General features: G+C 49.0%; 1 protein-coding gene across 1 annotated transcript in view; it reads left to right on the top strand.

Annotated features, from left to right (window-relative positions):
• The window catches only part of TBC1D8B (TBC1 domain family member 8B), a 765,078-nt gene that overhangs the window by 493,901 nt on the left and 245,829 nt on the right, over window positions 1-25,348 (top strand). Inside the window, exons 13-14 of the mRNA XM_085608029.1 lie at window positions 1,489-1,618; window positions 11,189-11,287. Coding sequence (XP_085464155.1) covers window positions 1,489-1,618; window positions 11,189-11,287 — 229 coding nt within the window. The remainder of the gene's footprint in view (window positions 1-1,488; window positions 1,619-11,188; window positions 11,288-25,348) is intronic.

Below are 25,348 nucleotides of genomic sequence, written 5' to 3'. Positions count from 1 at the left end.
ACAAGCCTCTAAGCTTTTTCATTGGCAGAGACAGGTAAGGTGTGAGATTGTGATCCTCCACCTTTACCTGCTCTTCTGAAGTACTTTTTTTGGTTTTTTTGCGCGAACTTGATTCGAATCGCGTATCAGAGCGCTTTACATAGCACCAGTTACGTTACTTGAGGACACATATTCATTTTGGTTAGGCACGGGGAGATTAAGTGATTTGCCCAGAATCACAGGATGTTCAGCGTCATTGCCCAGACTCAAACCCAGTTCCCCAGATTCAAGGTCAACCGCCCTAGCCATCAGGCCAACTCCTCTCCCCTAGTACTCATTTTGTTTACTAAGTTGGGAACTGTTTTGGAGAGGTGAAAAAAAACCTAACCACACTGGTTTCCTAACTATATTGAGGTCTGGATTTTTAAAACCGTTGCACTAAAAGGGACCTAACCAGGGCCCTAACCATTATTTTCAAGTGTTAAAAAAATAGTAAATTTGAAAAATGCAATTGAACTAAAAGCAATTTGTGACTTCACTTGTGTGTGATCGCTTTATTGTCAGAGTGGCGCAGCAAACGCAAAGTCATAGACCCCACAGCTGATCCACCAATGGAGGCTCTCCCTGGCCTCTCTGCACAGTTTAACCCATTGTGATTCAATGTGTATAGAGTTGGGTTTCCTGTAGTCCCTAGCTTGGATTTGTGAGGAATCTGGCAGTGACTGTGGTGCAATATTGGTAGGTAAGTACTTCTCCCATTTTATGATCACTAAGGGACTGCATGTATGGTTCTAGCAATTCCTGCCCCTCTGCCCCTTCATGCACTTCTTTAAGATTGGGCTCTTTGACAAAAGTTCTCTATGGAATGTCTTCACTGGTGTTAGCAAGAATTAGTGGCTGGCAATCTAGTCCTTGGATTCGATCATCTTGGCACTCGTCCTTATCAAGCTGGTGGCTCTAGTCTATCAGGGTGCCTTTTTTGAGGGATGATATTCGGTCCATTAGCAAGGTTGAGGTTCACAGTGCAGCTCCTGGATAGTACTCGCAAGTGCTGCTTTGCCTACACCAGGGAGCAGCTTCCATCCCCAGTTCACTAGTAACCACCAGAATGTTCAGCTCATACTCTCCCAATCACACGTGCCCTGCCAGTCATATGACAGATCAACCCCCAGACATGCAGGAAGCCATTACTTGATCAGCCCTTGCATCATTCTTTCTTCTTAGAGGAGATAAATTAGCAATATCTAAAATTGTGGCCTTACTGGTGGTCAGCTGTCAGTGCACCGACTACTGTTCTCCTAATCCACACTTGCATATAACTAACTGCAGAAAAAGTGGACCTACATTAACAAACTTGTGAACTTGGTTGTGCATGTTACATCCTTGGTAGGTTTATTATTCAGTTTGACTTTATAAATTGGGGGTGATAAATTACATTTTAAATTTGAAGATGGCAAATTTCTTGGTGAATCTGTTATTAACAGTTATACAACAATTGAATTATTCCAGATTTTTTGACAGTGTGGTTAACAAGGACAGTCCATTGCCTACTACTGTACAGCAAGCCCCAAGCATGACTGAAGGGAAGGGCTTTGGCACCAAAGTGGATATCACAGATTTTATCAGAGAAGCGAACAATGTAAGAATATTTTATATATGTATTGTTACAAAATTATTTGACATTAAGCATTGAATGCTGTACATGTTATTGAATTGCACATTTTGAGTTTGTGTCTTCAAATCATTCATGTTTGAGCATCTTTTTACAAAACTCAGATGGCTATGTCCTCATCATCTGTAGATTAAAGTTGAGAATGAGTTACATTCAGCTAACTGTTCAGCAGAATTGACTTGGCCAGAGACAAATTAGTCTATGTCCCTTCCTTCAGTTTTGTGCAAGAGTACAGATGAGGTTAGACATGTTGCTGCAAACTAAATGCTGAGGGTGATGAGGCACAATGCAATCAAGGAGCGAAAGTAGGGCAGAATAGAAGAGAAAGGTGGGAGAAATGTCTCCCTTTTAGACTTAAATGCTGTTTGAAACACATCATCTAATAACTGTAGGTAGGGATGCATTATATTCCCCTTGTTTCTGCATTTTCTGGTAATATATTCATCTATTGAGTTCTCCAGAGATAACCTTCTCTTTGTCTACAAAGTCTTAGAAAATCATCCTCCCAATTATTGTAAAGAGTCCTCTGCCATGAATTCATCAAATAATGTTATTCTGATTACCACTACCATGTCATCTCAATGACTATGTGCTGGCTATTATAAATACACTACTCCATATCTACAAACTAGACAATGCTACAGTGCTTACAAGCCATGGCTCATCTGCATTTACCCCCATCACAGGTTCCGTATTTTACCGTAGTTGCAGCAGCCCCTGACCGTAGAAATGAATGTGTACTATCATATAAAGTTTAGTAATTGCTTTGCAGTGATCAGTGTGAATAAAATTAAGAAGGAGTGGTAGGAAAAAGATCATGATGGAGTTATGAATGTTGGATATTTTGGTTGTGAAGGTTGTGGATATGTTTTGTGCAGCTCCTGAGTAATGATAATCATGGATATCAGAGAATCCGCTTTGGGGAAGCTTGCAGCTTTTGCAATGAGTTCATGAGGAATTTTTAGCCTCATATATTATGAGGAATACTTTTTCTACCAAAAGAACTAAACACCAGTACGAGAGACTTATATGCACTATGTATGCTCATCTTTACAAGTGCTTAGGCAACTCACTTGATGAATGAACTTGGCAGCCTCAATGCCTCAGGTGCGAAGGCCTTTGCTATTCCTAATGCGCTCTGCTGCTCACATTTGTTTGATTACAGAGAGTGACTCTCACTGCGCATCTAGAAATATTGGCCAGCCTTTTATTCTTGCCAAGGCCGATGATAGGCAGCCCATTGAAGGCACTAGTGCGAACCAGCAGTGAAATGCTAACTTTTGCATTCCAGCAGCTGTGAAGTGGGAAACCATGAGGCTCTCTTGCCAAAGTACATCGCGGCCACAGTGACTGTAAAGTAAGGCCAATTTCCCTTTAAAACCATAGAATTTATGTGAGCATATTTGTGCAGCCCCATCTTGTTGTAGAAATTGGTTATGTCCTAATTTAAATGTGATGCTGTAAGAACATATCCCATAGGATGATGTAGCAATTCACATCGTTTTGAGTACAACCAAAGTTCAACCAATCAGAAGGAAGCTTCTGCCTCACTCCTCCTGTCCAGTGACTTCATTCCTCAGATTTCTTACCGCACGTTGGGAGTCTTTCTGAGCTCTGCTCAGTTTTCTCTTCAGAACTTGACTTTGTCACACCAGTGACCTCCAGGTGAACATTAATTTATTGAGGAGTATACTGGCTACACTGACAGGTTTCGCAGCATGTCAAGAGGGTTCAAGAAAGAGTTTGTTCCACCCATGTAAGACTTGTGGGAGATGAGCCTCTTCTCTGCAGATCTTCACAAGGAGTGCCTGTATTGCCTGCACTCTCACCATAAACCCAAAGACAGCAAATATTGCAGAACATTCTAGTGAAAACTCTTTAACCCCTTCCCCGCTCATGACGGAACCGTTCCGTCATGAGCCACGGTTGCCGTGTGCTCATGACGGAACGGTTCCGTCATGACAATCCTGTTGGCGGCCGCTCCGCCTGCGCGGCGCTGTTTCCCCGCCTGTGCGGGGCGACAACGCAAATGGGCGGAGTCATGACGGAACCGTTCCGTCATGAGCACAGCTCAACTGTGGCTCATGACGGAGCGGCTCCGTCATGAGCACAGGCCCACCGCGCTGCCCCCCTGCCCCCCCCAGCGCTGCAGCGGAATGTCCGCGGCAGCGAAGGGGTTAAGACAGGGCAGCAAGACTGTTATTCTGGCTTCAGAAAAGGAAAGCATCTGAAACTCTATTGTCTGGGGAGGAAGGGGCCTTTCCTAAGGTGAAGAAGACATTAAAAAGGGAAAGACCTGTAAAGGATTTAGATGAACAGCCTAAAAAGAACCATAAAATGGCAAACAAGAAGCCAGAACTGGAGAAGATGACTTTCCCAGCACCTCCAGGATCAACAAAACAAAAGGCATCAGTATCAGAGCCATCAACACCCTTTGAAAGAGCATTGGCCTCTGCTGACACCAGGAAGCCTACATCAGAAAAATCAGGCAAGTTGTTGACTAAGTCATTAACTAGACTGTCTATGGCACAGTTGACAGCAAAGATGGCTACGCCTACGACTTTGAGTTCTATGGAGTCCATGACACGGTCAATGGTAAGACTCATGTCCGCTACATCCTCGTCGACTGCAAGATTGTCAATGTCTGTCTCCGTGTCAGCGCAGAACACTGCCTCACCACTGTCGATGGATGTGTCAGCGCCAGTTCCTATGACAGCGAGGTTGACTGTTGAAGCAGAAGTAATTATCCTCAACTAAGGTACCATTGATGGGACCAACGACTGTCACCATTCATGAAGACTACGTTCATCAGGTAGATAACAATGATGAGCCTGAGGAGGGTGAGATACTACAAGATCAGACAACTACCACAGGTAGTGAATGGGATGACTGTGTGATCCCTATATCGGCCCCACCAACACCCCCAGCAGCTAGGTCACCGCCAGATGATATTGGGGTATTTCATGCACTTTTGGAGAGAGCTGCAGAGCGATTCAATCTCCGGGTCTCTGTCCAGCAAACAGAATGCTTCTTGTTTGATTTTAATGAATCAAATAAAACATCTGTAAGATCCATATTAAATGTTGGATACATTTTGGGGTGAGGTACTTAAGGTCATAAAGAACCCTGCTCCAGTGGCAGCAGTAATGCCTAGGCTTGGTTAAAACAAAATGCCTAGGCTTGGTTAAAAAAAATGCAAGGCTCCTGAGAACTCGCCAGCCTGCTTGTTTTATCATCCAAAACCTGACTCAGTCGTTGTGCAGGCAGAACAAAGATCATCAGAGAACCCGATGACACCCAGTTCAGCTCCTCCAGATAAGGAGGGTAAGTGATTGAACAACTTACGGAAGTTCTTCTTTGCAATGGCGACTATCACCATAAGGGCTTTCAATGCCCTACCCATACTGGGTAGGTATGACCGTTTGATGTAGTCAGACCTAGCTCAAGTTCTTGAGTTTCTGCTAGAGGATAATTGATCAGCATCTATAGCTATACTCCGAGATGGGGAAAGGACATCCTCAGAGATAATAGATATAGCAATGGATGTAGCTCTCACCAGTTTCAGGCAAGTGGCCGGAGCAGCGGACTTGAGAAGGCAGGAATGACTTTTGGCAACTTCATTCAGACCTGAAGGGCAATCAAAAATCTTAGACGTGCCATACAACGGAAAAGCTTTATTCGGAAAGCACATAGATGACTCCTTACAATCAACCAAGGCCGACACGGAGACTGCAAGGTCTTTGGGTGTATTACAACAAAGAAGGATTCAATCCTTTCTAGGTAGAGGCAGAGGACAATATTTATTTAGAGGGAGATACCAACCCTATCTAGATCACCCGTATCATCCACAGTTGCAGGGATATCGGCAGCAATATAGACCTTCACAGTCAACAACTTTCTCCAGACAACCAGGTGGGAGAAGATCTGCAGCCACAGGAAAAGGACAGGGATCCTCCAGGAGACAGCCTCTGAACTAGTAGGTGATGGTGTGTGGTTTCACATTGACTCTGCTCCAACCCCAAATTAACAACTGGATCCTTATATAGGCACCACCCATGTGCACTAACATCAGTTCCTTTCTTTCCATGCCTTCACACGTGGATCCGGAGCTAGCTCAGTATTTTCTTGTCAATTGATTAGCTTTTTTCTTTTAAAATTTTCCAGTGTGCAAGGTAAATGTCACCACCTAAGACCACTACCTTTAAGCCGTAGAGGGACTGGCACAAATAAATGTCTAACAGAGCCCCACGAAATATGTCTCCGGTGCCTAGAGTCAGACCACGACTCCAAGTCTTGTGGCCTGATGAATTCAAAGGCAATATAGGACTGCTAGGCCAAGCTGTACATCACTGCACAAAACCAGAAATCACATTAGGACCGCTCCTGCTTGTAATCTAGGACTTGGACGCACTTCTGTTCTTTGAGCCAGTTCCTTGACTGATTTTCATAGTACTCAAAGTCTTCAGGAAAGTCAAAGTAGTACAAAAAGTCCCAGCAGGCCTCGTCCCAGTCTCACTGCTCTCCATTGGAAAAGTTGAAAGATGTCAAGGTGCTCTGTGTCCTGGATCTCAGTCCCATACTGAAATACAGATTCTTCAACTGATCCCAATGCACCCTGAGTTTCCAGGTCCGACCAAGCCAGATGCATATACAGACTCTGCAGTGGGATCCGAAGTCTCACTGGGCTCATCACTGTGGGAAACTTTTGGAATCCATCTGGGTGCCAGAGGAGACTGCACAAGATCTGCAGTAGTTCTTGCTCGACCTCAATTGGATCCAAAGCAAACACCTCTTCCTACCCCACCCAGAGCTGTCATTGTTCACATATATCATTACTGGGTTGGGAATGTCATTTAGTCTGATCTTCAGCAGAGGCTTGCTTCCATATCATCCTATTTGCTCACATACTCTTGACGCTGAATGCCTTCCGTTCATCCATCAAGGGGAGGCCGGTACAGGTTCTCGCTGACCGTGCCACTTACTTGTGGTTTTGCAACAAGCAGTGCGGAATGGGGTGCGGGACTATGTTTAAATTGTCACTGCTCATCCTGAACCCGGTTGAATCCTCAGGGCATCTTCCTGATCATACAACTACCTTGTGAGATCTTTAAGCACCAGAGTCGACTGACTCAGCTGGCGGCGCCTATTGATTGACAAATAGCAACTGCATCCAGGGGTAGGGAGCACCCTGGCTTGATCTTGATCTGGCTTTAACTTTTTGTCACTGCTCAGAAAGCACAATGTGACTGTTTTAGACTATTGGAGTTTCCAAGACCTCTTTCTCTCAGAAACAAATTCCACCTAGAGTGAAGCATGTAAGTTCGGTATGAATTTCCATAATTGCCTCTACTTCCACGAGTTCTGAAGAAGATCAAGAACAACCGGTCCAAGTCATCCTGGTGGCTCCGGATTGGGCAAGGAGGGCGGGGTACTCAACACTTCAGGTAATGAGCACCCGTCCTCCGATCAGGTTGCCACTTAATGAGGACCTTCTATTGCAGCAGATGGTCTGGGTCTGGCACCTCGAAGGCCTGCTCAATCTAAACAATCCATGCATGGAGAATGAGTGTTGTCAGTTAACATCTTTTATCTCCTTCCTGACGTAGTGGATGTCATCTTCGTTGCCAAATGTCCTTTCATGAAATCTATTTACACAGCGTCGGGACACATATGTGGTTTGGTGCTGTAATCCTTATCTGAACCCATTACAAGCCTATAGATTAGATGTGCTACTATTTGTGTGGTCTTTGGCCCAGCTAGGCCTTGCAGTTGTACTGTTGAAGGTTATTTGTCAGCAATTACAGCCATTTTACATTTGCCAAACCAACCATCTTTTTTCAAATCACTAGTAGTGATACACTTTCTTAAAAGTTCTATTCACATTTGGGTCCTGAAACCTTTTGTGACGCCGCAGTGGGACCTCAACTTGGTCCTCGGTTTCCTAATGCGCACTGACCTTGAGCCACAACACAGTTCCCCACTACATCTGTTGACTCTGAAGATGATTATCTTCATTGCGATCACATCAGCTCATCAATTGAGTTATCTTCATGCTTTGTTGATTCAGCCACCTTTTCACCACTTTCCATCTGGACAAACTTGTGATAAGGACCAAATACGCCATTCTCTTGAAGGTTGTGACATTTTTTTATATGTGCCAGTCCACCACTCTTCTGACGTTATTTGCCCTTCCTGATCCTACGAAAGAGGAAGAGGATCCCAAAAGAGCGCTCAACTTTTACATCATTCCTACCAAAGGCCACAGTATGGATGTTCAGTTTTTGGGCATTTCTCTGGGGTAAAGAAAGGCAGACGTAGACCTTGTACAGATGGATAGTCCTCTGCATTAGGATCTGCTATGCTGTGGCGAATAAGCAGCCTTAGGAGGGGTTGAGGGCCTATTGTCCCAAAGCCATGGCTGCTAACACAGCGCTGGTATGGGGTGTGCTTGTCCTGGATATCTGTCAGGCTGCAACGTGGACATCTGTACAAATGTTTACCAAGCACTACTATCTTGACAATCAAGTATGATGGGCAGAGGATTTTGGCTGTTCGGTCCTGTAGGGTTTATTGGTCTGAGCCATTCCAGGCGCACCACCTTGGGAGGTATTGCTATGGATAACAGTCAACCTTCATAAGTCTCCTCCATTCCTACATTTTCCAAGCGCAGACATAGACACTAAAAAGCTGTGGCAACTTTAACACCAGAGAAAGTTCTTACGGATTGTGGCGACAATTCCCATTTACCAGCTGCCCCAGTGTCTGCATTGACTTACTAGTCAATGCATGTCTGCATATGAGGCTGTTGCCGCAGTGGCTCAGGTGTTAACGATGTCACGCTTTGGGGACTAGGTGGATGTATTAGTTGCAATAGGTAATATAATATACAATGACGGACACCATGATGCATTTGTGATATTTCACTGGTCTGAGTACCTGCAGATGCCTTGCATGCGTTTGTACTTGCACAGGAATCTTAAAACTCAAATCACTTTGGATAAGGTTGAAACTTCGAAACATATCAAATTCTTTGACCTCTGCACAACTGGCACAGTTTTACAGGTTTTCTAACATCACATATATGAATAGGTCAAGCAGAGCCTTAGAGACAGCACCATAACATCACAGCAATATTTCACTTCATCAACCACAGGCAACCATGTATAAGGCAACCTCATATCCAAAATAAAGAGGAGACAAGCAGGCGCCGGGCACAAGGGCAGCAAAAGTGGTTAGGAATATTTTAGTAGACTGGGTACTTCCTCAAATAAATTGTTTCCATCTAAGGAAAACTAAAAAATATATATTTTTAACTCTAAAGTCATAGTGATAAGAGAAAGTAAATTGCTAATCAAATCTTTGTTTGCAGTCAACTGGGACCTAGACGTGGTTTCAAACTGACTGCAATGGAGCAGAGGTCGGCTATGCCAAGTTGGTTGCCCCAGTCAAAGTTGTTTCCTTCATACTCGGTCTCTGAAAGGGTAGTAAAAATCTTCCAGCAGGTGAAAGTTCAATGCTGTGACTGGTGAGGTTCCCTCAAAGTTAGCTATGTCCTTTCAGTGCCAGCTGAAGGTATTGGTTTTCTCCCACGACTCTATTTCATATATATGCTGAAGTCACTTTGAAGTTTGGATAGATCAGATGTCTCTCCCTGGTCCAAGATTTTACTTATGTATTATGTCACTTCTTTGGAAGACAAAATCCTATAGGGCTTAAGGCTGGAATCTAGCGTGGCAGAGCTCCATAGGGCTGGATACCTTCCCTGTGAGACAAACCTAGTTTTATTGCCCACCTAGGGTGTGAACTTACTGAGCAATCCTGCACAACTCAGCTCCTTGGGACATGCTTCTTGGTACAAGATCACTATCTGGTCATTGCCCCGGCAGGATCCAGTACTCTGGTCAGCAGGGCCCTGTTGGAGTCTGGAATCCCCTTGCTTTTTGAATCTCTGAAGCAGGCAAACAGGAAGCCAATCACTTGACATTTGGAGACCAGTTCCAGTCCATGACTGCCAGCAGGGTCTCGAGTGAGTCCTCTTATTCCAGCAGGAATATTCTTTCAATATGGCCTTCTTCTTCAGGTGCAGTCTTCTGCAGCCCAGAAATGTTCTGAGGAGATGGTGACTGAGATGCCAGATTTATTCCATGCCCTAGCCATCTGCTCCTAACTATTTGCTTGCAGTTCTTTCACCTCCTTTTGCAAAACTTCCTCTTTGTCTTACTATAAAATTACCCTGTTTTAATATGGCAGAACCATTCAGTGACATGGCAAGCCTGTGTTCAGCACCTTGGCTGCGTTAGTAGGTAGATGAGCTCTCCGCTCACCTGATGGAGTCCAAACTGTTTCTCTCCCATTCTATGATTGGAGCCTGGATATGTAGGAGGGTCCTAGAAATTAAGCCCTCCCTGACATCACCAAGTCAAAAGAGGTAGTATTATGAATGTCCTTTGTTCTGCCAACTGTTCATGAACACTCACAGATAAGTATTCCATGCTAACTGGTTAGCAGGTAACACTCACTTACTTTTTAAGGGCTCCGAGTAAGATATTGTCCTCTGAACCAGAGTTATTAACTGTCCCTGCCATAGATATTTATTTCAACTTTGGAGGGATTGAGCAACAAAACTGCTTTTAGGTCAGTGTTGGCTCAGTCAACACGAAGTACAGTTTTATAAACTTACTTTTCCTCTAAGTTATCAAAAATCTTATTTCACCATTAAATATGTTTTTGAAAAAATCAAGCATGAATAGCTTAGAATAATTTTTTCAGCATTTATTCAAGCTGAGGTATAGAATATAGATTTTAAACCCATCTAGGCCTGTTCAGTGAAACATCTAACAATGCATACACCATGAAATACCTCTTAGGGTTACACTAATTAATACCAATAAGTAGTGTGCCCTATATTTTTATGTTAGCATGCTTCCTTATGCGCTCACAAGTGCACTTTATGGGTTATTCGTGAATATATAAAAATAGCTTTTCATATGTGACCAATGCCCTTTTCTGTGCCATCTGTCACTGTAGCGCATCATGTAAACTTCATCTAAGCCACAGAATAATGGGGCTCTTGACAAACATATTTTTGTCCTCTACGTGTGCTGTGTAAATGCACACTGTAGCCCACATTTAACTTCATCTCATCAGTAATGGTGCATTTTCAGCACCATATACAGTGGACTTTACAGGAAGTTAAATAGACCTATTAGGTGAAACTAATTTTTCCACTGCCATTTTAAGGACAGAGCATACAAACTATGGCTCAAATTAGCAGTGTCACATGGCAGAGTCTTAATACTGACACAATTAGGGTCCAGAAAAAGTCAAAAATATGAGCATGTGCATGCTTAAGAGGGAACTGAGCTACAGATATACAGACCAGCCATAGCCCATTAATGTACCGAGTCCACAATACGTTTCTTTTCTAATTACCTTTCAAAACATAAATTTAGCTTTTAACAGTATCTTTATAATATGAGCACCATACAAAGGTGACCCCTTGACCAAAGCGCTACCACTTTCTTCTTTTTATTTTAGAAATATGGGGATGTCCGAAGTGAGTGTGTGGAAAGTATGCGCAGCAGGAACAGGCTGTATGTCATACAAACTCTGGAAGCCACAACAAAGCAAAATGTGGTGAGTATGTAGCAATACAGTCATATAAACACTGGTAAATCCTACACCTATGCCTATGCTGATTCATAGAGGATGTGTGCCTTTTTTTTATACCCTACAAAAATAATTCTGATTTAAGTGTATTATTTCTCATATGTAGTTTAGCAAGAATGAAGAGCCAGAAGTAAGCAAATCACACAAGAACAAGGAGTTGGTCTTCATGCTGAGTAGCAAGTGAGACCAAGTCCATAAGAGACTCAAAAGGAAGGCAGATGTAAGAACAATGAGCTCTGAGTTCACAGGGATTATGTAGCTGCCTGTTCGAATGAGGAATACAAGTGGAAGCGTGAAGCTAAATGTGAGAAACTATACATTCACTGGAAATCACACCTTTGCCTAGACAGTGAAGGGTGCACAAGGACTGGGAGTTAGAAAGACTACAGCAGATAGTATGCATATGAAGGGTAAAGGGGAAATCAGAAATTTAATGTATATCGGAGCAGAGAAAATGAGTATGCATCCGTCAGTGCAACTGTAGGAATGAGGAAACGGGGTAATGCACAGAGCTCCACCCTTAGGCCATAATCTTAACAGGAAGGGTAGGACTACATGGACCAGTATGGATTAGTATAATAGTATGAACCAGGGCTAGAGTAAAAAATAGAGCAGCAATTGTAATGTTTCCGTGGGTGTTTGTAGTAAATAGGATTTCAACTGGATCCACAGGGCTAAATTGAGTGTTACATTGTGCCAGGATGTTGGAATGCTCACAATCCGAGCCAGTCTCAGAAAAAATTGTTTTGTCCACTCTCAAAGTAGCTATGGAATAGTATATGTATTCTCTTTTCACTCAAGCTCCTGGGTGTGGGGGTACGTTTCCCAGGAACTGAGACATCTGTCAGGAGATGCAATACACAGGTTTCCTTACTGATCCCCATTGGTTCCCAAAGGTAATAATTGACTGATCTTACTTCAGAACCACTTGCACAGCCCCTAACTATAAGCCCTTTACAAGATTGTCGTCCTAGTTATGTCATGTTCTATCTTACCTTGAAAGTTGCTTCATTGTACCACTTACTGATATCAAATCAGAGCTTACTCTGATGTACTACTCTAAAGGAATGCAAACAGGCTCCACTTAAAGAATGTACTCTTTTATCAGGCTATTATCAGAGACTCTCCTTGAATGTTCTTTCATGCCCTAAAACATGCACCTTCTAGTCAGATAGATGCTGTTGAAGACTGAAGCGTTCATGCCTCCCTATTCTCTGGAACTTGGAGGGGAAAGGACTGCAACTCTGAGTGGACACAGCATAGAAGAACCTCCCCAATTCCTGAGGCTTCAGGCTCTGGCTCAGCTGTCCTCTCTATATGAGTCTTGGCCTTTGGAACACTGCCTCTGCTCCAAACCTTGTAACAGATGTCTGAGGTCAAAGCTTTGAAAGTGAGTTTTGGGAACTGGGGGGAACACAGTTGGAACATTCCATGTGTTCTCCACTGAAACCATTTTTTCAATGTTTAACCCCTGTTCTTTAGGGGTCGGGCTGCACATTTAATTTTATCATTTTGAGAATGCCATTGTCTGAGTGAATGTCATCTGCTGTTCATTGCGGGCCTCCATCCATGTATTTGCAACCATTGGGTTGGATTTATATGGCTGTTTCAGCACAAAAATTGTAAGGTCACAATACAGTCACTGCAAAAACAATGAATGCTACACCCTGAGCCTTTAATATGTATTTGTCTCTGATCCTGTTACCTATAAAAATGTTGAGAATATACAGAGCTGTATCGTGGGTGGTGCATGGGGGAATGGAAGGCAAAGTCATGCAGTGCTTTTGTCCGAAATATATTCTAGAATTAAAGGTATTGGGCAGCACAATAAGTAGTAAAGTGAAAAGTAAAGGCTACACAACATAACCAGGCTTTCAATAAAAGCACAAATAAACAAATATGCATACTGTAAACACTGTATCTTTGGGTTTTCTGCCCAATAGGCCAGGAAGCAAATGAGTGAAAAGGGAGTATGGGGTTGGAGGATTTAGATTCAGTCTCAAATTAGGACCTCCAACCACACAGTTACCCAGTGCGGGTCGCCACTGGGTAGTTCTAGTTAGGTCAGCATTTCCATAGAAAATGATTTTTTTGTTTTGCTAATAACTTCAGCCCCGTTTGACGAATTTCCTAAAAACTTTCCAAAAAGGTACTACTTTTGGACTCGTTTATGCCTGGAAAGTTTCGGGGTAATCTGTCTAGCGGAGGCCAAGAAAAAAGCAGGTCCCAAAACGCAGAAGCCCCCAAACATTGTCCATAAACATCTTTAAAAAGCACTACCGGGGGCGTGGCCAGGAGTGTCAAGATGGCAGTCGCACTTTAGGAGTGCTCCGGACCCCTCAGTCATCCGCTCCTAATCTGCCACCATCCGGGAATCCTTGGACCTAAATTCTGCATGCCGGTGTCCCCCGAGCAGTGGAGCCCCCTTCGGCGGTATTGAGGCCACCTTGACGCCACTGACGGTCATTACTCCAAGAGCCCTGCCTCGAGGCGGCCCTGTGGAGCGGAGCTCCTGACCCGACTGAACGCTGAGCTCTGGACCTGCATGCGGCGCTGTGCCAGAGGTGGGTCCTAAGGGGCTACGGGTGCCATACACACTTGACCTGTGGTGCCGCGCCCTCCCCGTCCTCCGAGCCGATACAGAACTGGGTCACCTGGGGTGGCCATGTGCGCCGCACACCGGTGGTGGATCCTGAGGTGCTGTTGATCTGGGCAGCACGAACGGCCGTCGATCGGGCAGTCGCGCAGTGTGGTGCCCCGATCCCGGCCCCCCATTGGTGCCCAACCAAGTCGTACCTGCCTTGATCCTGCGGGGGCGGTCTTCAGCCCTGGAGCTGACAGGGGCTGCTCTGGGAGTTGGTCCTGCACTGACTGGACGCGGTTCCGCCTGCGGGGTCCCCGGAGGGAGGTTAAGCCTTCTCCCCTCAGGACATCCTCCTGCACGGTGGAGGGGGTCTCTGTGGCGCTGTTCCATCAAGCAAGTGATCGGCCGTCGATCGGGCGGCGGTGTGGAGAGGCGGTTCTCCTCTGGCGCCATTGGATGCCCTGGTCTTGCAGACCTCACCTTGCCCCCGGTTGGCGGTTGATTCCGGGCCCTGAGACGAGACCTCCGATCCAGAGGCTGGGTGGATTACTAGCTGGGTCCCCCATGAATCCCCCGCTGCCCCCGGCTGTCGATCGGACAGCGGCACCGGGGTTGTGAGGCCCTTCTTCCCCGACGGCGTCCTCTGAGCCCCGGACTAGACGTGGGCCCCTATCCCGGCAACGCGACCCGCTGGAGGGTGTCTGTACTGCATCACACAGTGGACTATGGAGGTGAGAAGCTGGGTTGACCACTAGTTCTCCCCTACTGCCGTGATTGACCGGCCTGGGTGGTCGAGGCTCGGCCGTCATTTCGGGTGGCGGGGGTGGGGTCTGCCTCCTTTCAGGCAGAGGCCCCTTCCACCTTCACCCTGACTCTGGCAGTCCCGGAGTCCTCGTGCCCACCGGCCGGATGCAGCCATCGCATCGGGCGGCGCCGGTGAACAGTCCTGTTGTTTCTTCTTCCCCCCCGCCCTTTGGTTGGCCCTTCCACACGCGCCCAGGGGCTGTGTCCTGTTCTCTCACCTAAGCCATCCCTAGAGACTTGGTCCTGATGACAATCCCATACTACCTGTGGCTCTCTGCACGTTCAATTTTGAGAGGGGGTGCAGACGGCCCTGTCGAAGGAGAATACTGCCCGTTGACTGACCGGTGGAGTGCCGGGATTGATCCGGCTGTTTTCACTCCTCCTTCCTCCTCGTCCTCAGGGGCTTTTCCTTCCTCCCCATTGGCAGACGGGGACACGCAAGGGACCCCCTACCTTGCTGGACGACAGCCATGGACTGAGACAGGCCAACAAAAACTCCTGTCACCCAGACTAAAATAGATCGCTTCACCACCACAGACTCTGGGAAGACTGGAGGAACCACGGATAAAGATGTTCCACCTGCGGCGGACCAGTCCACAATCCTTAAGGCGATCCACGCTTCACAATCTTCGGTGGAGGGCAAGATTGCCGAAGTCCTGGTCGATGTGACCCTCATCCTGCAGGATCTTCGAAACGCCACGGCCCGGATTAAAGAAGCTGAATCCCACATTTCCACCGTGGAGGATGAGGTCCAGCAGCATAAAGGCCAAGTCGCTCGTCTCCAGTCTGACACCCAGGAGCTTCATCGGCGGGCAGAGGATGCTGAAAATAGGTCCCGTCACAACAATCTTCGCTTGGTGGGATTTCCGGAGGGTGCAGAGCAGGGCTGGACGGCAGACTTTGTGGAATGGTGGTTGCGCTCATGGATCCCCGAGAGCTCCCTCTCCCCATGGTTCACGATCGAACGGGCGCACCGCTCACTTGCGCCTAAGCCTCCTCCGGGGGCACCCTCCAAGCCGATCATAATAAGGATCCTTAATTTTATAGATCGCGAATCTGTCCTGGCCGAAGCCCGGAAGCAGCAGCACCTCAAATATGAGAACTAGGCGATAATGATTTTCACCGACTACACCCGTGAGATTCAGGGCCAGCACCGCTCGGAGGTCAAGCAGAAGCTGCGTGCTCTCAATATACAATACAGGCTCCTCTTCCCAGCTCGCCTGCGAGTGGTGTTTTCCTATAGAACCCTCTTCTTTGGTACCCCGGAGGAAGCATGGACGTGTGCAACTGCGGACCGCCCCCTACAGACTGGCAACTGGAACCCGCCATCCGCGAACACCGCTGCAGGTTTACGCTGAGAGTTCCCGGCCCCCAGCTGCAATGCAACCGCTCGCGCAGGCGGCGGGGTCAGAGGTGAGCCCGCTCAGACTCCCCATTAGGCCCCTCTCGCCTGCCGACACCTGGGACGCTCCCTGGGGGTCCCCTAGACGTGCTGCGATCTCGATCCTACGGCCGCTGAGACCCTGTGGGTGCTTCACCTCGACCATCACTGCTGGACTTGCCTGACACGGATCTCTCCCTTAGCCCCACGCTTCTCACGGGCCCCATGTGAGCCCGCCTCTCCCTTCTGGCTGCATCTGGCTCCGCGACCGGGGACTACGCATCAGCTCATCACCACTTTAATTCCTGATGGACACAACTATGCACATCCTAATATTAGGAGGGGTCCTCCACGGTTCCCCATTCCCAAGCGTTCTAGTTTGGTTCTCCCTAGTTTTCACTGTTAGGGCGACCGATGCTTCCATTCCTGAAGTATAGGGTGGGGGGTTGTGGTTGGGTTAAGGGGGGACTTTTGTTCCAAGTTGTATTGCTTGTTTCCTTCGTTCACGATACCAGCACTTTTTTTTCAGCTCCGACGCGAACACGCAGAGCACAACGCTATAGATTTGCGCCCGCTACCCCACACGAGCACATTACCTTGCTTGTGCCCATTGCCCAGGCCGGATGCCTGACCCTCCTCCCAGTCTCCTCATGTCTGACAGTCATACCGGGTTGACTCCGCTCCACATCATGTCCTGGAATGTCAATGGCCTCTTAGATAAGATCAAGCGCACTGCGTTCTTGCGATACGCCCAGCAGCATACTGTGGACATATTGATGCTCCAGGAGACACATCTAGCAGGCAATCACTGCCCCTTTCTGGCACGCTATGGTTATGGTGAAATCTGGCACTCTGGCTTTACCCGAGGTTTACGAGGGGTGGCTGTCTTGATACGCCGTGCTCTTCCCTATTTAGCGCATAAAGTAACACATGATCCTGATATCTTGGAGGGCAATATTGGGGACTGGTCCCTGAACCTAATCACTGTATACTCCCCCTCCCCCCCCCCCCACCCACCCCCACTCTGGTGTCTCCCACACTCCAACGTCTTGCCACTCTAGTAGCTGCCCTGTCCCTGGGAATGACCATCATTGGGGGAGACTTCGGTGCGGTTATGGACCCTGACCTTGACACAGCGGCGCCTCCTTCCGTCTCTGGAGTTACACAGTCTACTCTTCTCTTGAACTAGGCCCTCGGTGATGCCTGGAGGCTCTGGCACCCAACCACTTGACTGTACACTCATACATCGGCCTCCCACCACACACATGCCAGGCTGGACTATTTTTTTCCCACCGGCCTTGGATTGTCGAACAATTCAGGCCATCTCCATCCTCCCCAGGGGCTTATCAGACCACTCCCCAGTGACTATGCAGATGGGCACCCTCCCAGCATCTTCACGTCCGATCTGGCGGCTAAACGCCTGGTTTCTCCAGGACAAGGACTTCCGTAGACAGATAGCGGAAGAACTTCGTCATTATTTCTCCACTAATCAGGGCTCGGTTTCCTCTCCTGGCACCCTATGGGAGGCCAGTAAAGCCGCCATCCGCGTCTTCGCCAAAGGCCAACTTCAACTCCAGCGCACGAAACAAGACTCCCTGCTCACACTTCTAGAGGCCCAGGCTGTCCTGCTTGAAGCCCAACCCCCGGAGGACAGAACTGAGGCCCAGGACCGAAAGTTGGCATTTCTGAGGGACGAGATCAGGCAGATGTCCCTGTAGGCCGCTAAACTGCTATGGAGGTCCTCCGTGGCTCAAGTATATGGATGGGGAGATAAAAATGGAACACTCTTTCATCGTTTGGCCACCTACTCTATGGCCAATCGAATCATTCCTGAGATAACTGACTCACACGGGGAGACCCAACGAACCCCCGAGGCAGTGGCCCAGTGCTTCGCCACATATTACACTACTCTCTACTCCGCGCAGGCCCCCGATCTCTCACTCTCAGAACTCCTCCAGAGTGAACGACTCCCCCTTCCAGTGAATCCGAGGCAGAGGAACTAGATCTTCCGATTACCCCGGACGAAATCAACGATGCCATTTCACGTATGGCCGCGGGTAAGGCGCCGGTGCCGGATGGACTCCCACAGGAGTTCTATGCGTCTTATCGAGACATACTGGTTCCCCACCTCTTAGAGGAGTATCATGAAGCAGCCGAACGTGGCTCTTCCCGTCTGGAGATGGACCTGGCCACCATTTTAGTGATTTCTAAGTCTCAGCCTCCTTCGACCCACTGCTCCGATTACCGCCCAATCTCCCTCATTAATTCAGAGATCAAAATGTTCGCCTCGGTCCTAGCTAACCGCATGCGTCCATATCTGGATAAGCTGGTCCATCCAGACCAATGTGGATTCATACCTTCCCGGGGCACCAGGCACTGCCTTTGACATCTCCACCTTGCTCTCGCGAATCGGCAGCAATTGACCCCCTATCGGTCTCTGCTTCATGTGGACTTTGCGAAAGCATTTGGCTCGGTGGACTGGTGATACCTAGAGGCAGTGCTGACGGAGATGGGTTTCGGGACCCTCTTCCACAACCTAGTCAGGACACTATATTGTGAATCGCGGGCCCAGGTAATGGTCAATGGCGCCCTTTCTCACCCCTTCCCAATCCGGAGGGGCAGGAGGCAGGGGTGCCACCTTTCGCCCCTCCTCTTCACGCTAGCAATGGAGCCTTTTGCTTCTTTCGTTCGTACTGACCCGCTACTCACAGGATGGAGATGGCCCGGCTTGGAAGAGGACAAGACTGCCCTTTACGCTGACGACCTGCTCGTATTCTTGTCTGATCCAGCCCGATTGCGACCTCGGTGTCTCTGGGCCCTACATCTCTCTGGCCTCCGATTGAACTCAACTAAATCTACCCTGGTCCCTCTCCATCTGTCTAGAGAGTGCTTTGATTGGCAGTCGTTGATACCCCTCTGGCAGCAGTCATTCAAATACCTGGGGATCTGGGTGGCCCTCCTTCCTGATCTCGCCTGGTCCCTCAATGTAACCCCACTAGTGAAACGGGTTCGCACGGACCTCCTTAAATGGCAAAAGTTACCACTGAACCCTATGGGCAGAATAGCCCTTCTTAAAATGATGGTCCTCCCAAGATTCCTCTATATGCTCCAGAACACGCCCCTCTCCTTCCCACGGTCATCGTTCCGGGAGATGGATGGCTTAGCCGCCAAATTCTAAAGGGGGGGGGGGGGGGGTCGAGGCTGGCCCTCGCCCAGTGCCGGATCCCACCCTTTGACGACAGCCTGGGAATGACAAACCTCTATCTTTATTATTTAGCAACTCGGCTCCTTACCGTGCATGACTGGTTTAATGGTGGCTGGACCGACCCGGCATACCGCCTGGAATTACACAATTTAGGTTTCACCCACATTCAGGGGATGCCTCCCAGTTCTACCGCTACCTGCAGCTGCGCCACGCCCTACACTCTCACATCTCGGAAAATACCTCCCTGCCCGAGTATAGTCCACCCGAAGCCCAGGTCATGATTGGCAACCTGGGGAAAGGTTGAATCTCCCGCATTTACCGCTCCCCTCACACAACACCCCAAGCTCCCTATCCCGTTTTAAGGGCAAATGGGAGGGTTGGCTTGGATCCCTGGATGATGCAGATTGGAGAGATGCATTTATAGCTCCTAAGACAATCACAGCCTCAGTATGGCTCCGCTTAGTTCAAGTATACTATTTGCACGCTGCCTACCTCACACCGCTGCGTTTTCACCGCGCTCTGCTCCGACCTGATGCATCCTGTTCCCGCTGCAGATATCCCCAGGCCGACTTTTATCACATGGTATGGCTTTGTCCTACAATCACACCATTCTGGGAATCGATAACATGGGAGCTCACTGAGGTCCTGGGAGGTTCCCATTAACCCAATGGACGTGCTTCTGGGCATTACCGAGGGCCTAGATGGTTCTAGGGCTGAGAAACTCCTTTTTAAATATGGCTCTGATGGTGGCCAAGAGAGACATTGCGGCCAACTGGCTGAATACAACTTCACCCACTTTGGCGCGCTGGCGCAGGGGGTGGATTGGTGCGCTACGCAGGCACGGCACATGCATGCAGCCAGAGGCTGCCCGAAGAAGTTTCATAGAATGTGGGGCAAATGGGTCGGGGTGGTAGAGGACTGACCATCTCGGAGGGTCATTATCGGACTTGGGCGATGGCGCTGTTACTTTTATCTTGTATGTCAGTCTTTGTATGCTGGTATATTAACCTCCTATTTTCGGTTCGCACTGGCAAAAGTGCTAAGAGCTAATATTGTTTTTCCTTTTGTGGCCTTCATAAAATCAATAAAATTGATTATCGAAAAAAGAAGCACTACCGCAAACACTGCTTAATGGAATTGCACCAAATTTGGCAGGATGCTTGATCTTGGTATGGAGATTGTGCGTCTTGTGATTTGGTGTATATCCGTTCAGTAGTTTTTGAGATAATAAGGTTTAAAAATATTTATATATCTGGACGGTTGGGTTCGAGGGGCTCTCCCTTGGGCCAATTCCCTCTTGCGGAGTCAGAGACCCACGAGTGAGTGCACAGTTTGGCTGCCAGCAACATGAGAGAAATGTTGCTGGCAGCTATTAAAGGACTCCGGGACATAGTCCCCTTTCCTGAAGTTTAAGAAAAAAAGATATAAGGGGGCAGGGTAAGGATACCCTATCCTCTTATGCCCCATGGGGTGGGGATCCCGTGGCTGCATTGTTTAATTAATGGTAGGGGTGCGCATCCACCCTATTTCAATGATTTTAGCCCCGGGGACCCCATCTCCCTGGGCCCAATCTAGTTAGTATGTTGGAAGGGAGCTATATTTGGCCCTTGGGCCCAATTTGTTTATTATTGGAAAGGGGCCACACAGCTCCCCTCCCTGAGCCTTTAATCGCCCTGGGGACAACATACCCCGGTGGCGGGCTCACTTGCTGTATCCCTCCTGGGGCCCGCAGAAATTTCCCTGCCAAACATCGGCAAGGGCAGGGAAACTCGTGTTTGCGCTCATCCGTTGGGGGCATTTTTGAAATTCCACCCAAACGGGAGCAAACACAAGTTGGTAGCAGACTTGTATTCCGTTTCCTTGCCTGCACTGATGCATAACATAAATAGCTGCTCCTTCTGGGTGGAAGCAATGCAAGCTGCTGTGCCATGCGGCGGGGGCCCCAAGGGATGTCATCCCTGGGGGATATAGGCTCAGGGAGGGTGGCTGTGCGGCCCCACTCCCCTTTAAAATAAAAACGTCCCTGGGAGATGGGGTTCTCAAGGGCCTATGAGGGTTGGGGAGTGGGGCCACTGGGCCTACCTTCCCTTTAAAATAAATTCGGCCCTGGGGGATGGGGTCCCCAGTACCTAATAAGGCTCGGAATGGGGGCCATATGACCCCCTCCCATAAAGTTTTAAACCTTGAGGGAGTGTGTCCCTGAGACCCACTCCCTTTATTAATTACTTGGCTGCAGGCGATGGGACACCTGGGCCCTAATAAGCTTGTGGCATGCGGCTCCTCCCCCCGTTTAAGAAACGGAGAGCCCTAGTGGATGGGGTCCCTGGAGCCTGGAAAAGCCCGGGGAGGGGGCCATATGGCACCCTCCCCCTTTTTTTTATTGTATCTGGCTCCAGGGGATGGCTTCCCCAGGGCTATAAGTGCTTAAGGAGGGAGGCCAGGTGTCCCCCTCCATCCATGTATTTGCAACCATTGGGTTGGATTTATATGGCTTTTTCAGCACAAAAATATTAAGGTCGCAAAATAGTCACTGCAAAAACAGTGAATGCTACACCCTGAGCCTTTAATCTGTATTTGCTTCTGATCCTGTTACCCATAAAAATGATGGGAATATACAGAGCTGTATCGTGGGTGGTGCATGGGGGAATGGAAGGCAAAGTCATGCAGTGCTTTTGTCAGAAATATATTCTAGATTTAAAGGTATTGGACAGCACAAGTAGTAGTAAAGTGAAAAGTAAAGGCTACACAACATAACCAGGCTTTCCATAAAAAGCACAATTAAACAAATATGCATACTGTAAACACTGTATCTTTGGGTTTTCTGCCCAATAGGCCAGGAAGCTAATGAGTGAAAAGGGAGTGTGGGGTTGGAGGATTTAGATGCAGTCTCAAATTAGGAACTCCAACCACACAGTTACCCAGTGCGGGTCGCCTCTGGGTAGTTCTAGTTAGGCCAGCATTTTCATAGAAAATGCAATTTCTGTTTTGCTAATAACTTCAGCCCCGTTTGACGAATCTCCTAAAAACTTTCCAAAAAGGTACTACTTTTGGAAAGTTTCGGGGTAATCTGTCTAGCGGAGGCCAAGAAACTCCGGGAACGGGAGGAGGGAGATGGGCCGGAAGTTCTTGCGGTCCTTGGGGTCTGCCTTGGGTTACTTGAGTAGGGCGTTGATCTCGGTGTGCTTCCAGCTCTCAGGGAAGGTGGCGGTCTCGAATGAGCTGTTGATGTTGCGGAGATGGGGTGCGATGGTGGAGCTTGCTTTGTTGAAGATGTGGTGCAGGCAGGGGTCAGATGGTGAGCCGGAGTGGATGGTGTTCATGATTTTGACGGTGTCTTCGTCGTTGATGTGGGTCCAGAAGAGCAGGGGGTCGGTGTGGCTGGGGGGCAGTGAGTCTGAGGTGTCTGTGTCTGTCGGGTGGGCCTGGTTGCTGAAGCTGTCGTGGATGTCTGCGATCTTGCGGTGGAAGAAGGTGGCTAGGGAGTCGCAGAGGTCTTGTGATGGCTGGATGTCGTTGGAGTTGAAGCTGGGGTTGGAGAGTTCCTTCACGATGTTGAAGAGCTCTTTGCTGTTGTGAGTGTTGTTGTCAATGCGCTCTTTGAAGGAGGTCCATTTGGCGGTTCGGATGAGTTGGTGGTGTCTGCGGATGGCGCTCTTGTAGGCTGTGTTTATGTCTGGTGTCTGTTCGTGGTGCCACTTCTTCTCAAGCCTACGGCAGGCCTGCTTGGATGCCTGGTGGTCATCGGTGAACCAGATGGCTTTTCTGTCGGTGCGTCTGTTTGAGGGATTCTTGATCGGGGCGACAGTGTTGGTGCAGTCGTCGATCCATTGCCTGAGTTTGAGGGCAGCAGAGTCGGTGTCGGTAGTGTCCGTTGGTGGGTTTCGGGTGAGGGTGGTGGCTAGCTGGTCTTCGGTGACTTTGCTCCAGCTGCGGTGAGGGCCCCGTTGTGTGCGGTGGTGCGTGGTAGGCTTCTCGAAGGTAAAGTGGACGCAGCGGTGGTCGGTCCAGTGGAGTTCGGTGGTGTGGCTGAAGGTGACATGGTTGCTGGCGGAGAAGATGGGGTCGAGCGTGTGTCTGGCAGAATGGGTGGGAGTCGTGACAAGCTGTTTGAGTCCGAGGTTGGCGAGGTTGTCGAGCAGGGTGGTGGAGTTGCTGTCGTTGATGTTCTCGAGGTGGAAGTTCAGGTCTCCGAGGAGGATGTAGTCCGTAGATGCAAGGGTGTGCATGCTGACTAAGTCGGCGATGGAGTCGCTGAACTGCGGTCGGGGGCTGGGTGGTCTGTAGATGAGGGTTCCTCTGAGGGTGGTGTTGGGGTCGGTGTGGATCTGGAAGTGCAGATGTTCGGCAGCGATAAGCGCGTCGTCGGAGCTGGTAGAGATTCTGAGAGTGTTTCTGTGGACGATGGTGATTCCTCCTCCTGTTCCGTTGGTGTGGTCCCTGCGGGTGATCTTGTATCCGTCAGGGATGGCTATGGCGATGCCGGGTGCCGAGGAGGGGTTTATCCAGGTCTCCGTCAGGAAGGCGACGTCTGAGGAGGAGGAGTCGAGTAGGTCCCAGAGTTCGATGGCGTGCTTGCGGGCGGAGCGGGTGTTGAGTAGAATGCATCGGAGGCTGTTGCGTCCTACACCGGTGGATGTGGTGGTGGTTTGGAGGCTGGTGTAGCTGCAGTTCTGGCAGGAGAAGGGTCCATAGATGCGCGTCAGGGTGGATCAGAAGCAGGTGTGTGATCGGCTGGTGTTCAGTGCATGGAGGGGGCTGACGTTGTAGGGGCGTCGGGTGTCGTGTTTGCGACGGCCAAGGGGTCTGGTGATGGGCATGGTCCAGGCGCAGACGGGCTTTTCTTAGGCGTGCCAGCGGCCGCCATAAGGGAAGGTGGGAGGGAGGAGCAGCTGGGAGGCGGGAGCGGGATGAATGGGTGCGCGGGGGGTGGGGCCACGGGGGACGGAGTGGCGGGAACGGGAGAAAATGAGAGAAATGTTGCTGGCAGCTATTAAAGGACTCCGGGACTTAGTCCCCTGTCCTGAAGTTTAAGAAAAAAAGATATAAGGGAGCAGGGTAGGGATACCCTATTCCCTTATGCCCCATGTGGTGGGGATCCCGTGGCTGCATTGTTTAATTAAGGGTAGGGGCGCGCATCCACCCTATTTCAATCATTTCAGTCCCAGGGCCCAATCTAGTTAGTACATTGGAAGGGAGCTATATTTGGCCCTGGGGCCTAATTTGTTTATTATTGGAAAGGGGCCACGCAGCGCCCCTCCCTGAGCCTTTAATCGCCCCGGGGACCACATACCCCGGGGCGGGCTCATTTGCTATGTTCCTCCTGCGGCCCGCAGAAATTTCCCTGCCAAACATCGGCAAGGGCTGGGAACTTGTGTTTGCGCTCATCCACTGGGGGCATTTTTAAAACTCCACCCAAACGGGAGCAAACGCAAGTTGGGAGCAGACTTGCGGCGGGGGCCCCGAGGGATGTCATCCCTGAGGGATATAGGCTCAGGGAGGGTGACCGTGCAGCCCCATTCCCCTTCAAAATAAAACCGTTCTGGGGAGATGGGGTCCTCAGGGCCTATGAGGATCGGGAGTGGGGCCATGGGGCCCACCTTCCCTTTAAAATAAAATCGGCCCTGGGGGATGGGGTCCCCAGTACCTAATAAGGCTAGGGAATGGGGGCCATATGACCCCCTCCCCTTTTATAAAATGTTAAGCCTTTAGGGATTGTGTCCCTGAGAACCACTCCCTTTATTAATTACTTGGCTGCAGGCGAAGATGTTCCTGGACCCTAATAAGGCTTGTGGCATGCGGCTTCTCCCCCCGTTTAGGAAACAGAGAGCCCTGGTGGATGGGGGTCCCTGGAGCCTGGGAAATCCCAGGGAGGGGGCCATATGGCTCCCTCCTCCTTTTTTTAATTGTATCTGGCTCCAGGAGATGGCTTCCCCAGGGCTATTAGTGCTTGAGGAGCGAGGCCAGGTGTCCCGCTACCCATTTTTTTGGAACTGGCCCCAAGGATGTGATCCGTGAGGCCTATTAAGGGTCAGGGAGGGCGCTGCACACCCCACT

Source organism: Triturus cristatus, chromosome 5_2 (assembly GCF_964204655.1).
Source record: "Triturus cristatus chromosome 5_2, aTriCri1.1, whole genome shotgun sequence".
Lineage (NCBI taxonomy): Eukaryota > Metazoa > Chordata > Amphibia > Caudata > Salamandridae > Triturus > Triturus cristatus.
The sequence above is the reverse complement of the archived record's forward strand: the minus strand, read 5'-3'. Positions and strand labels throughout refer to the sequence as shown.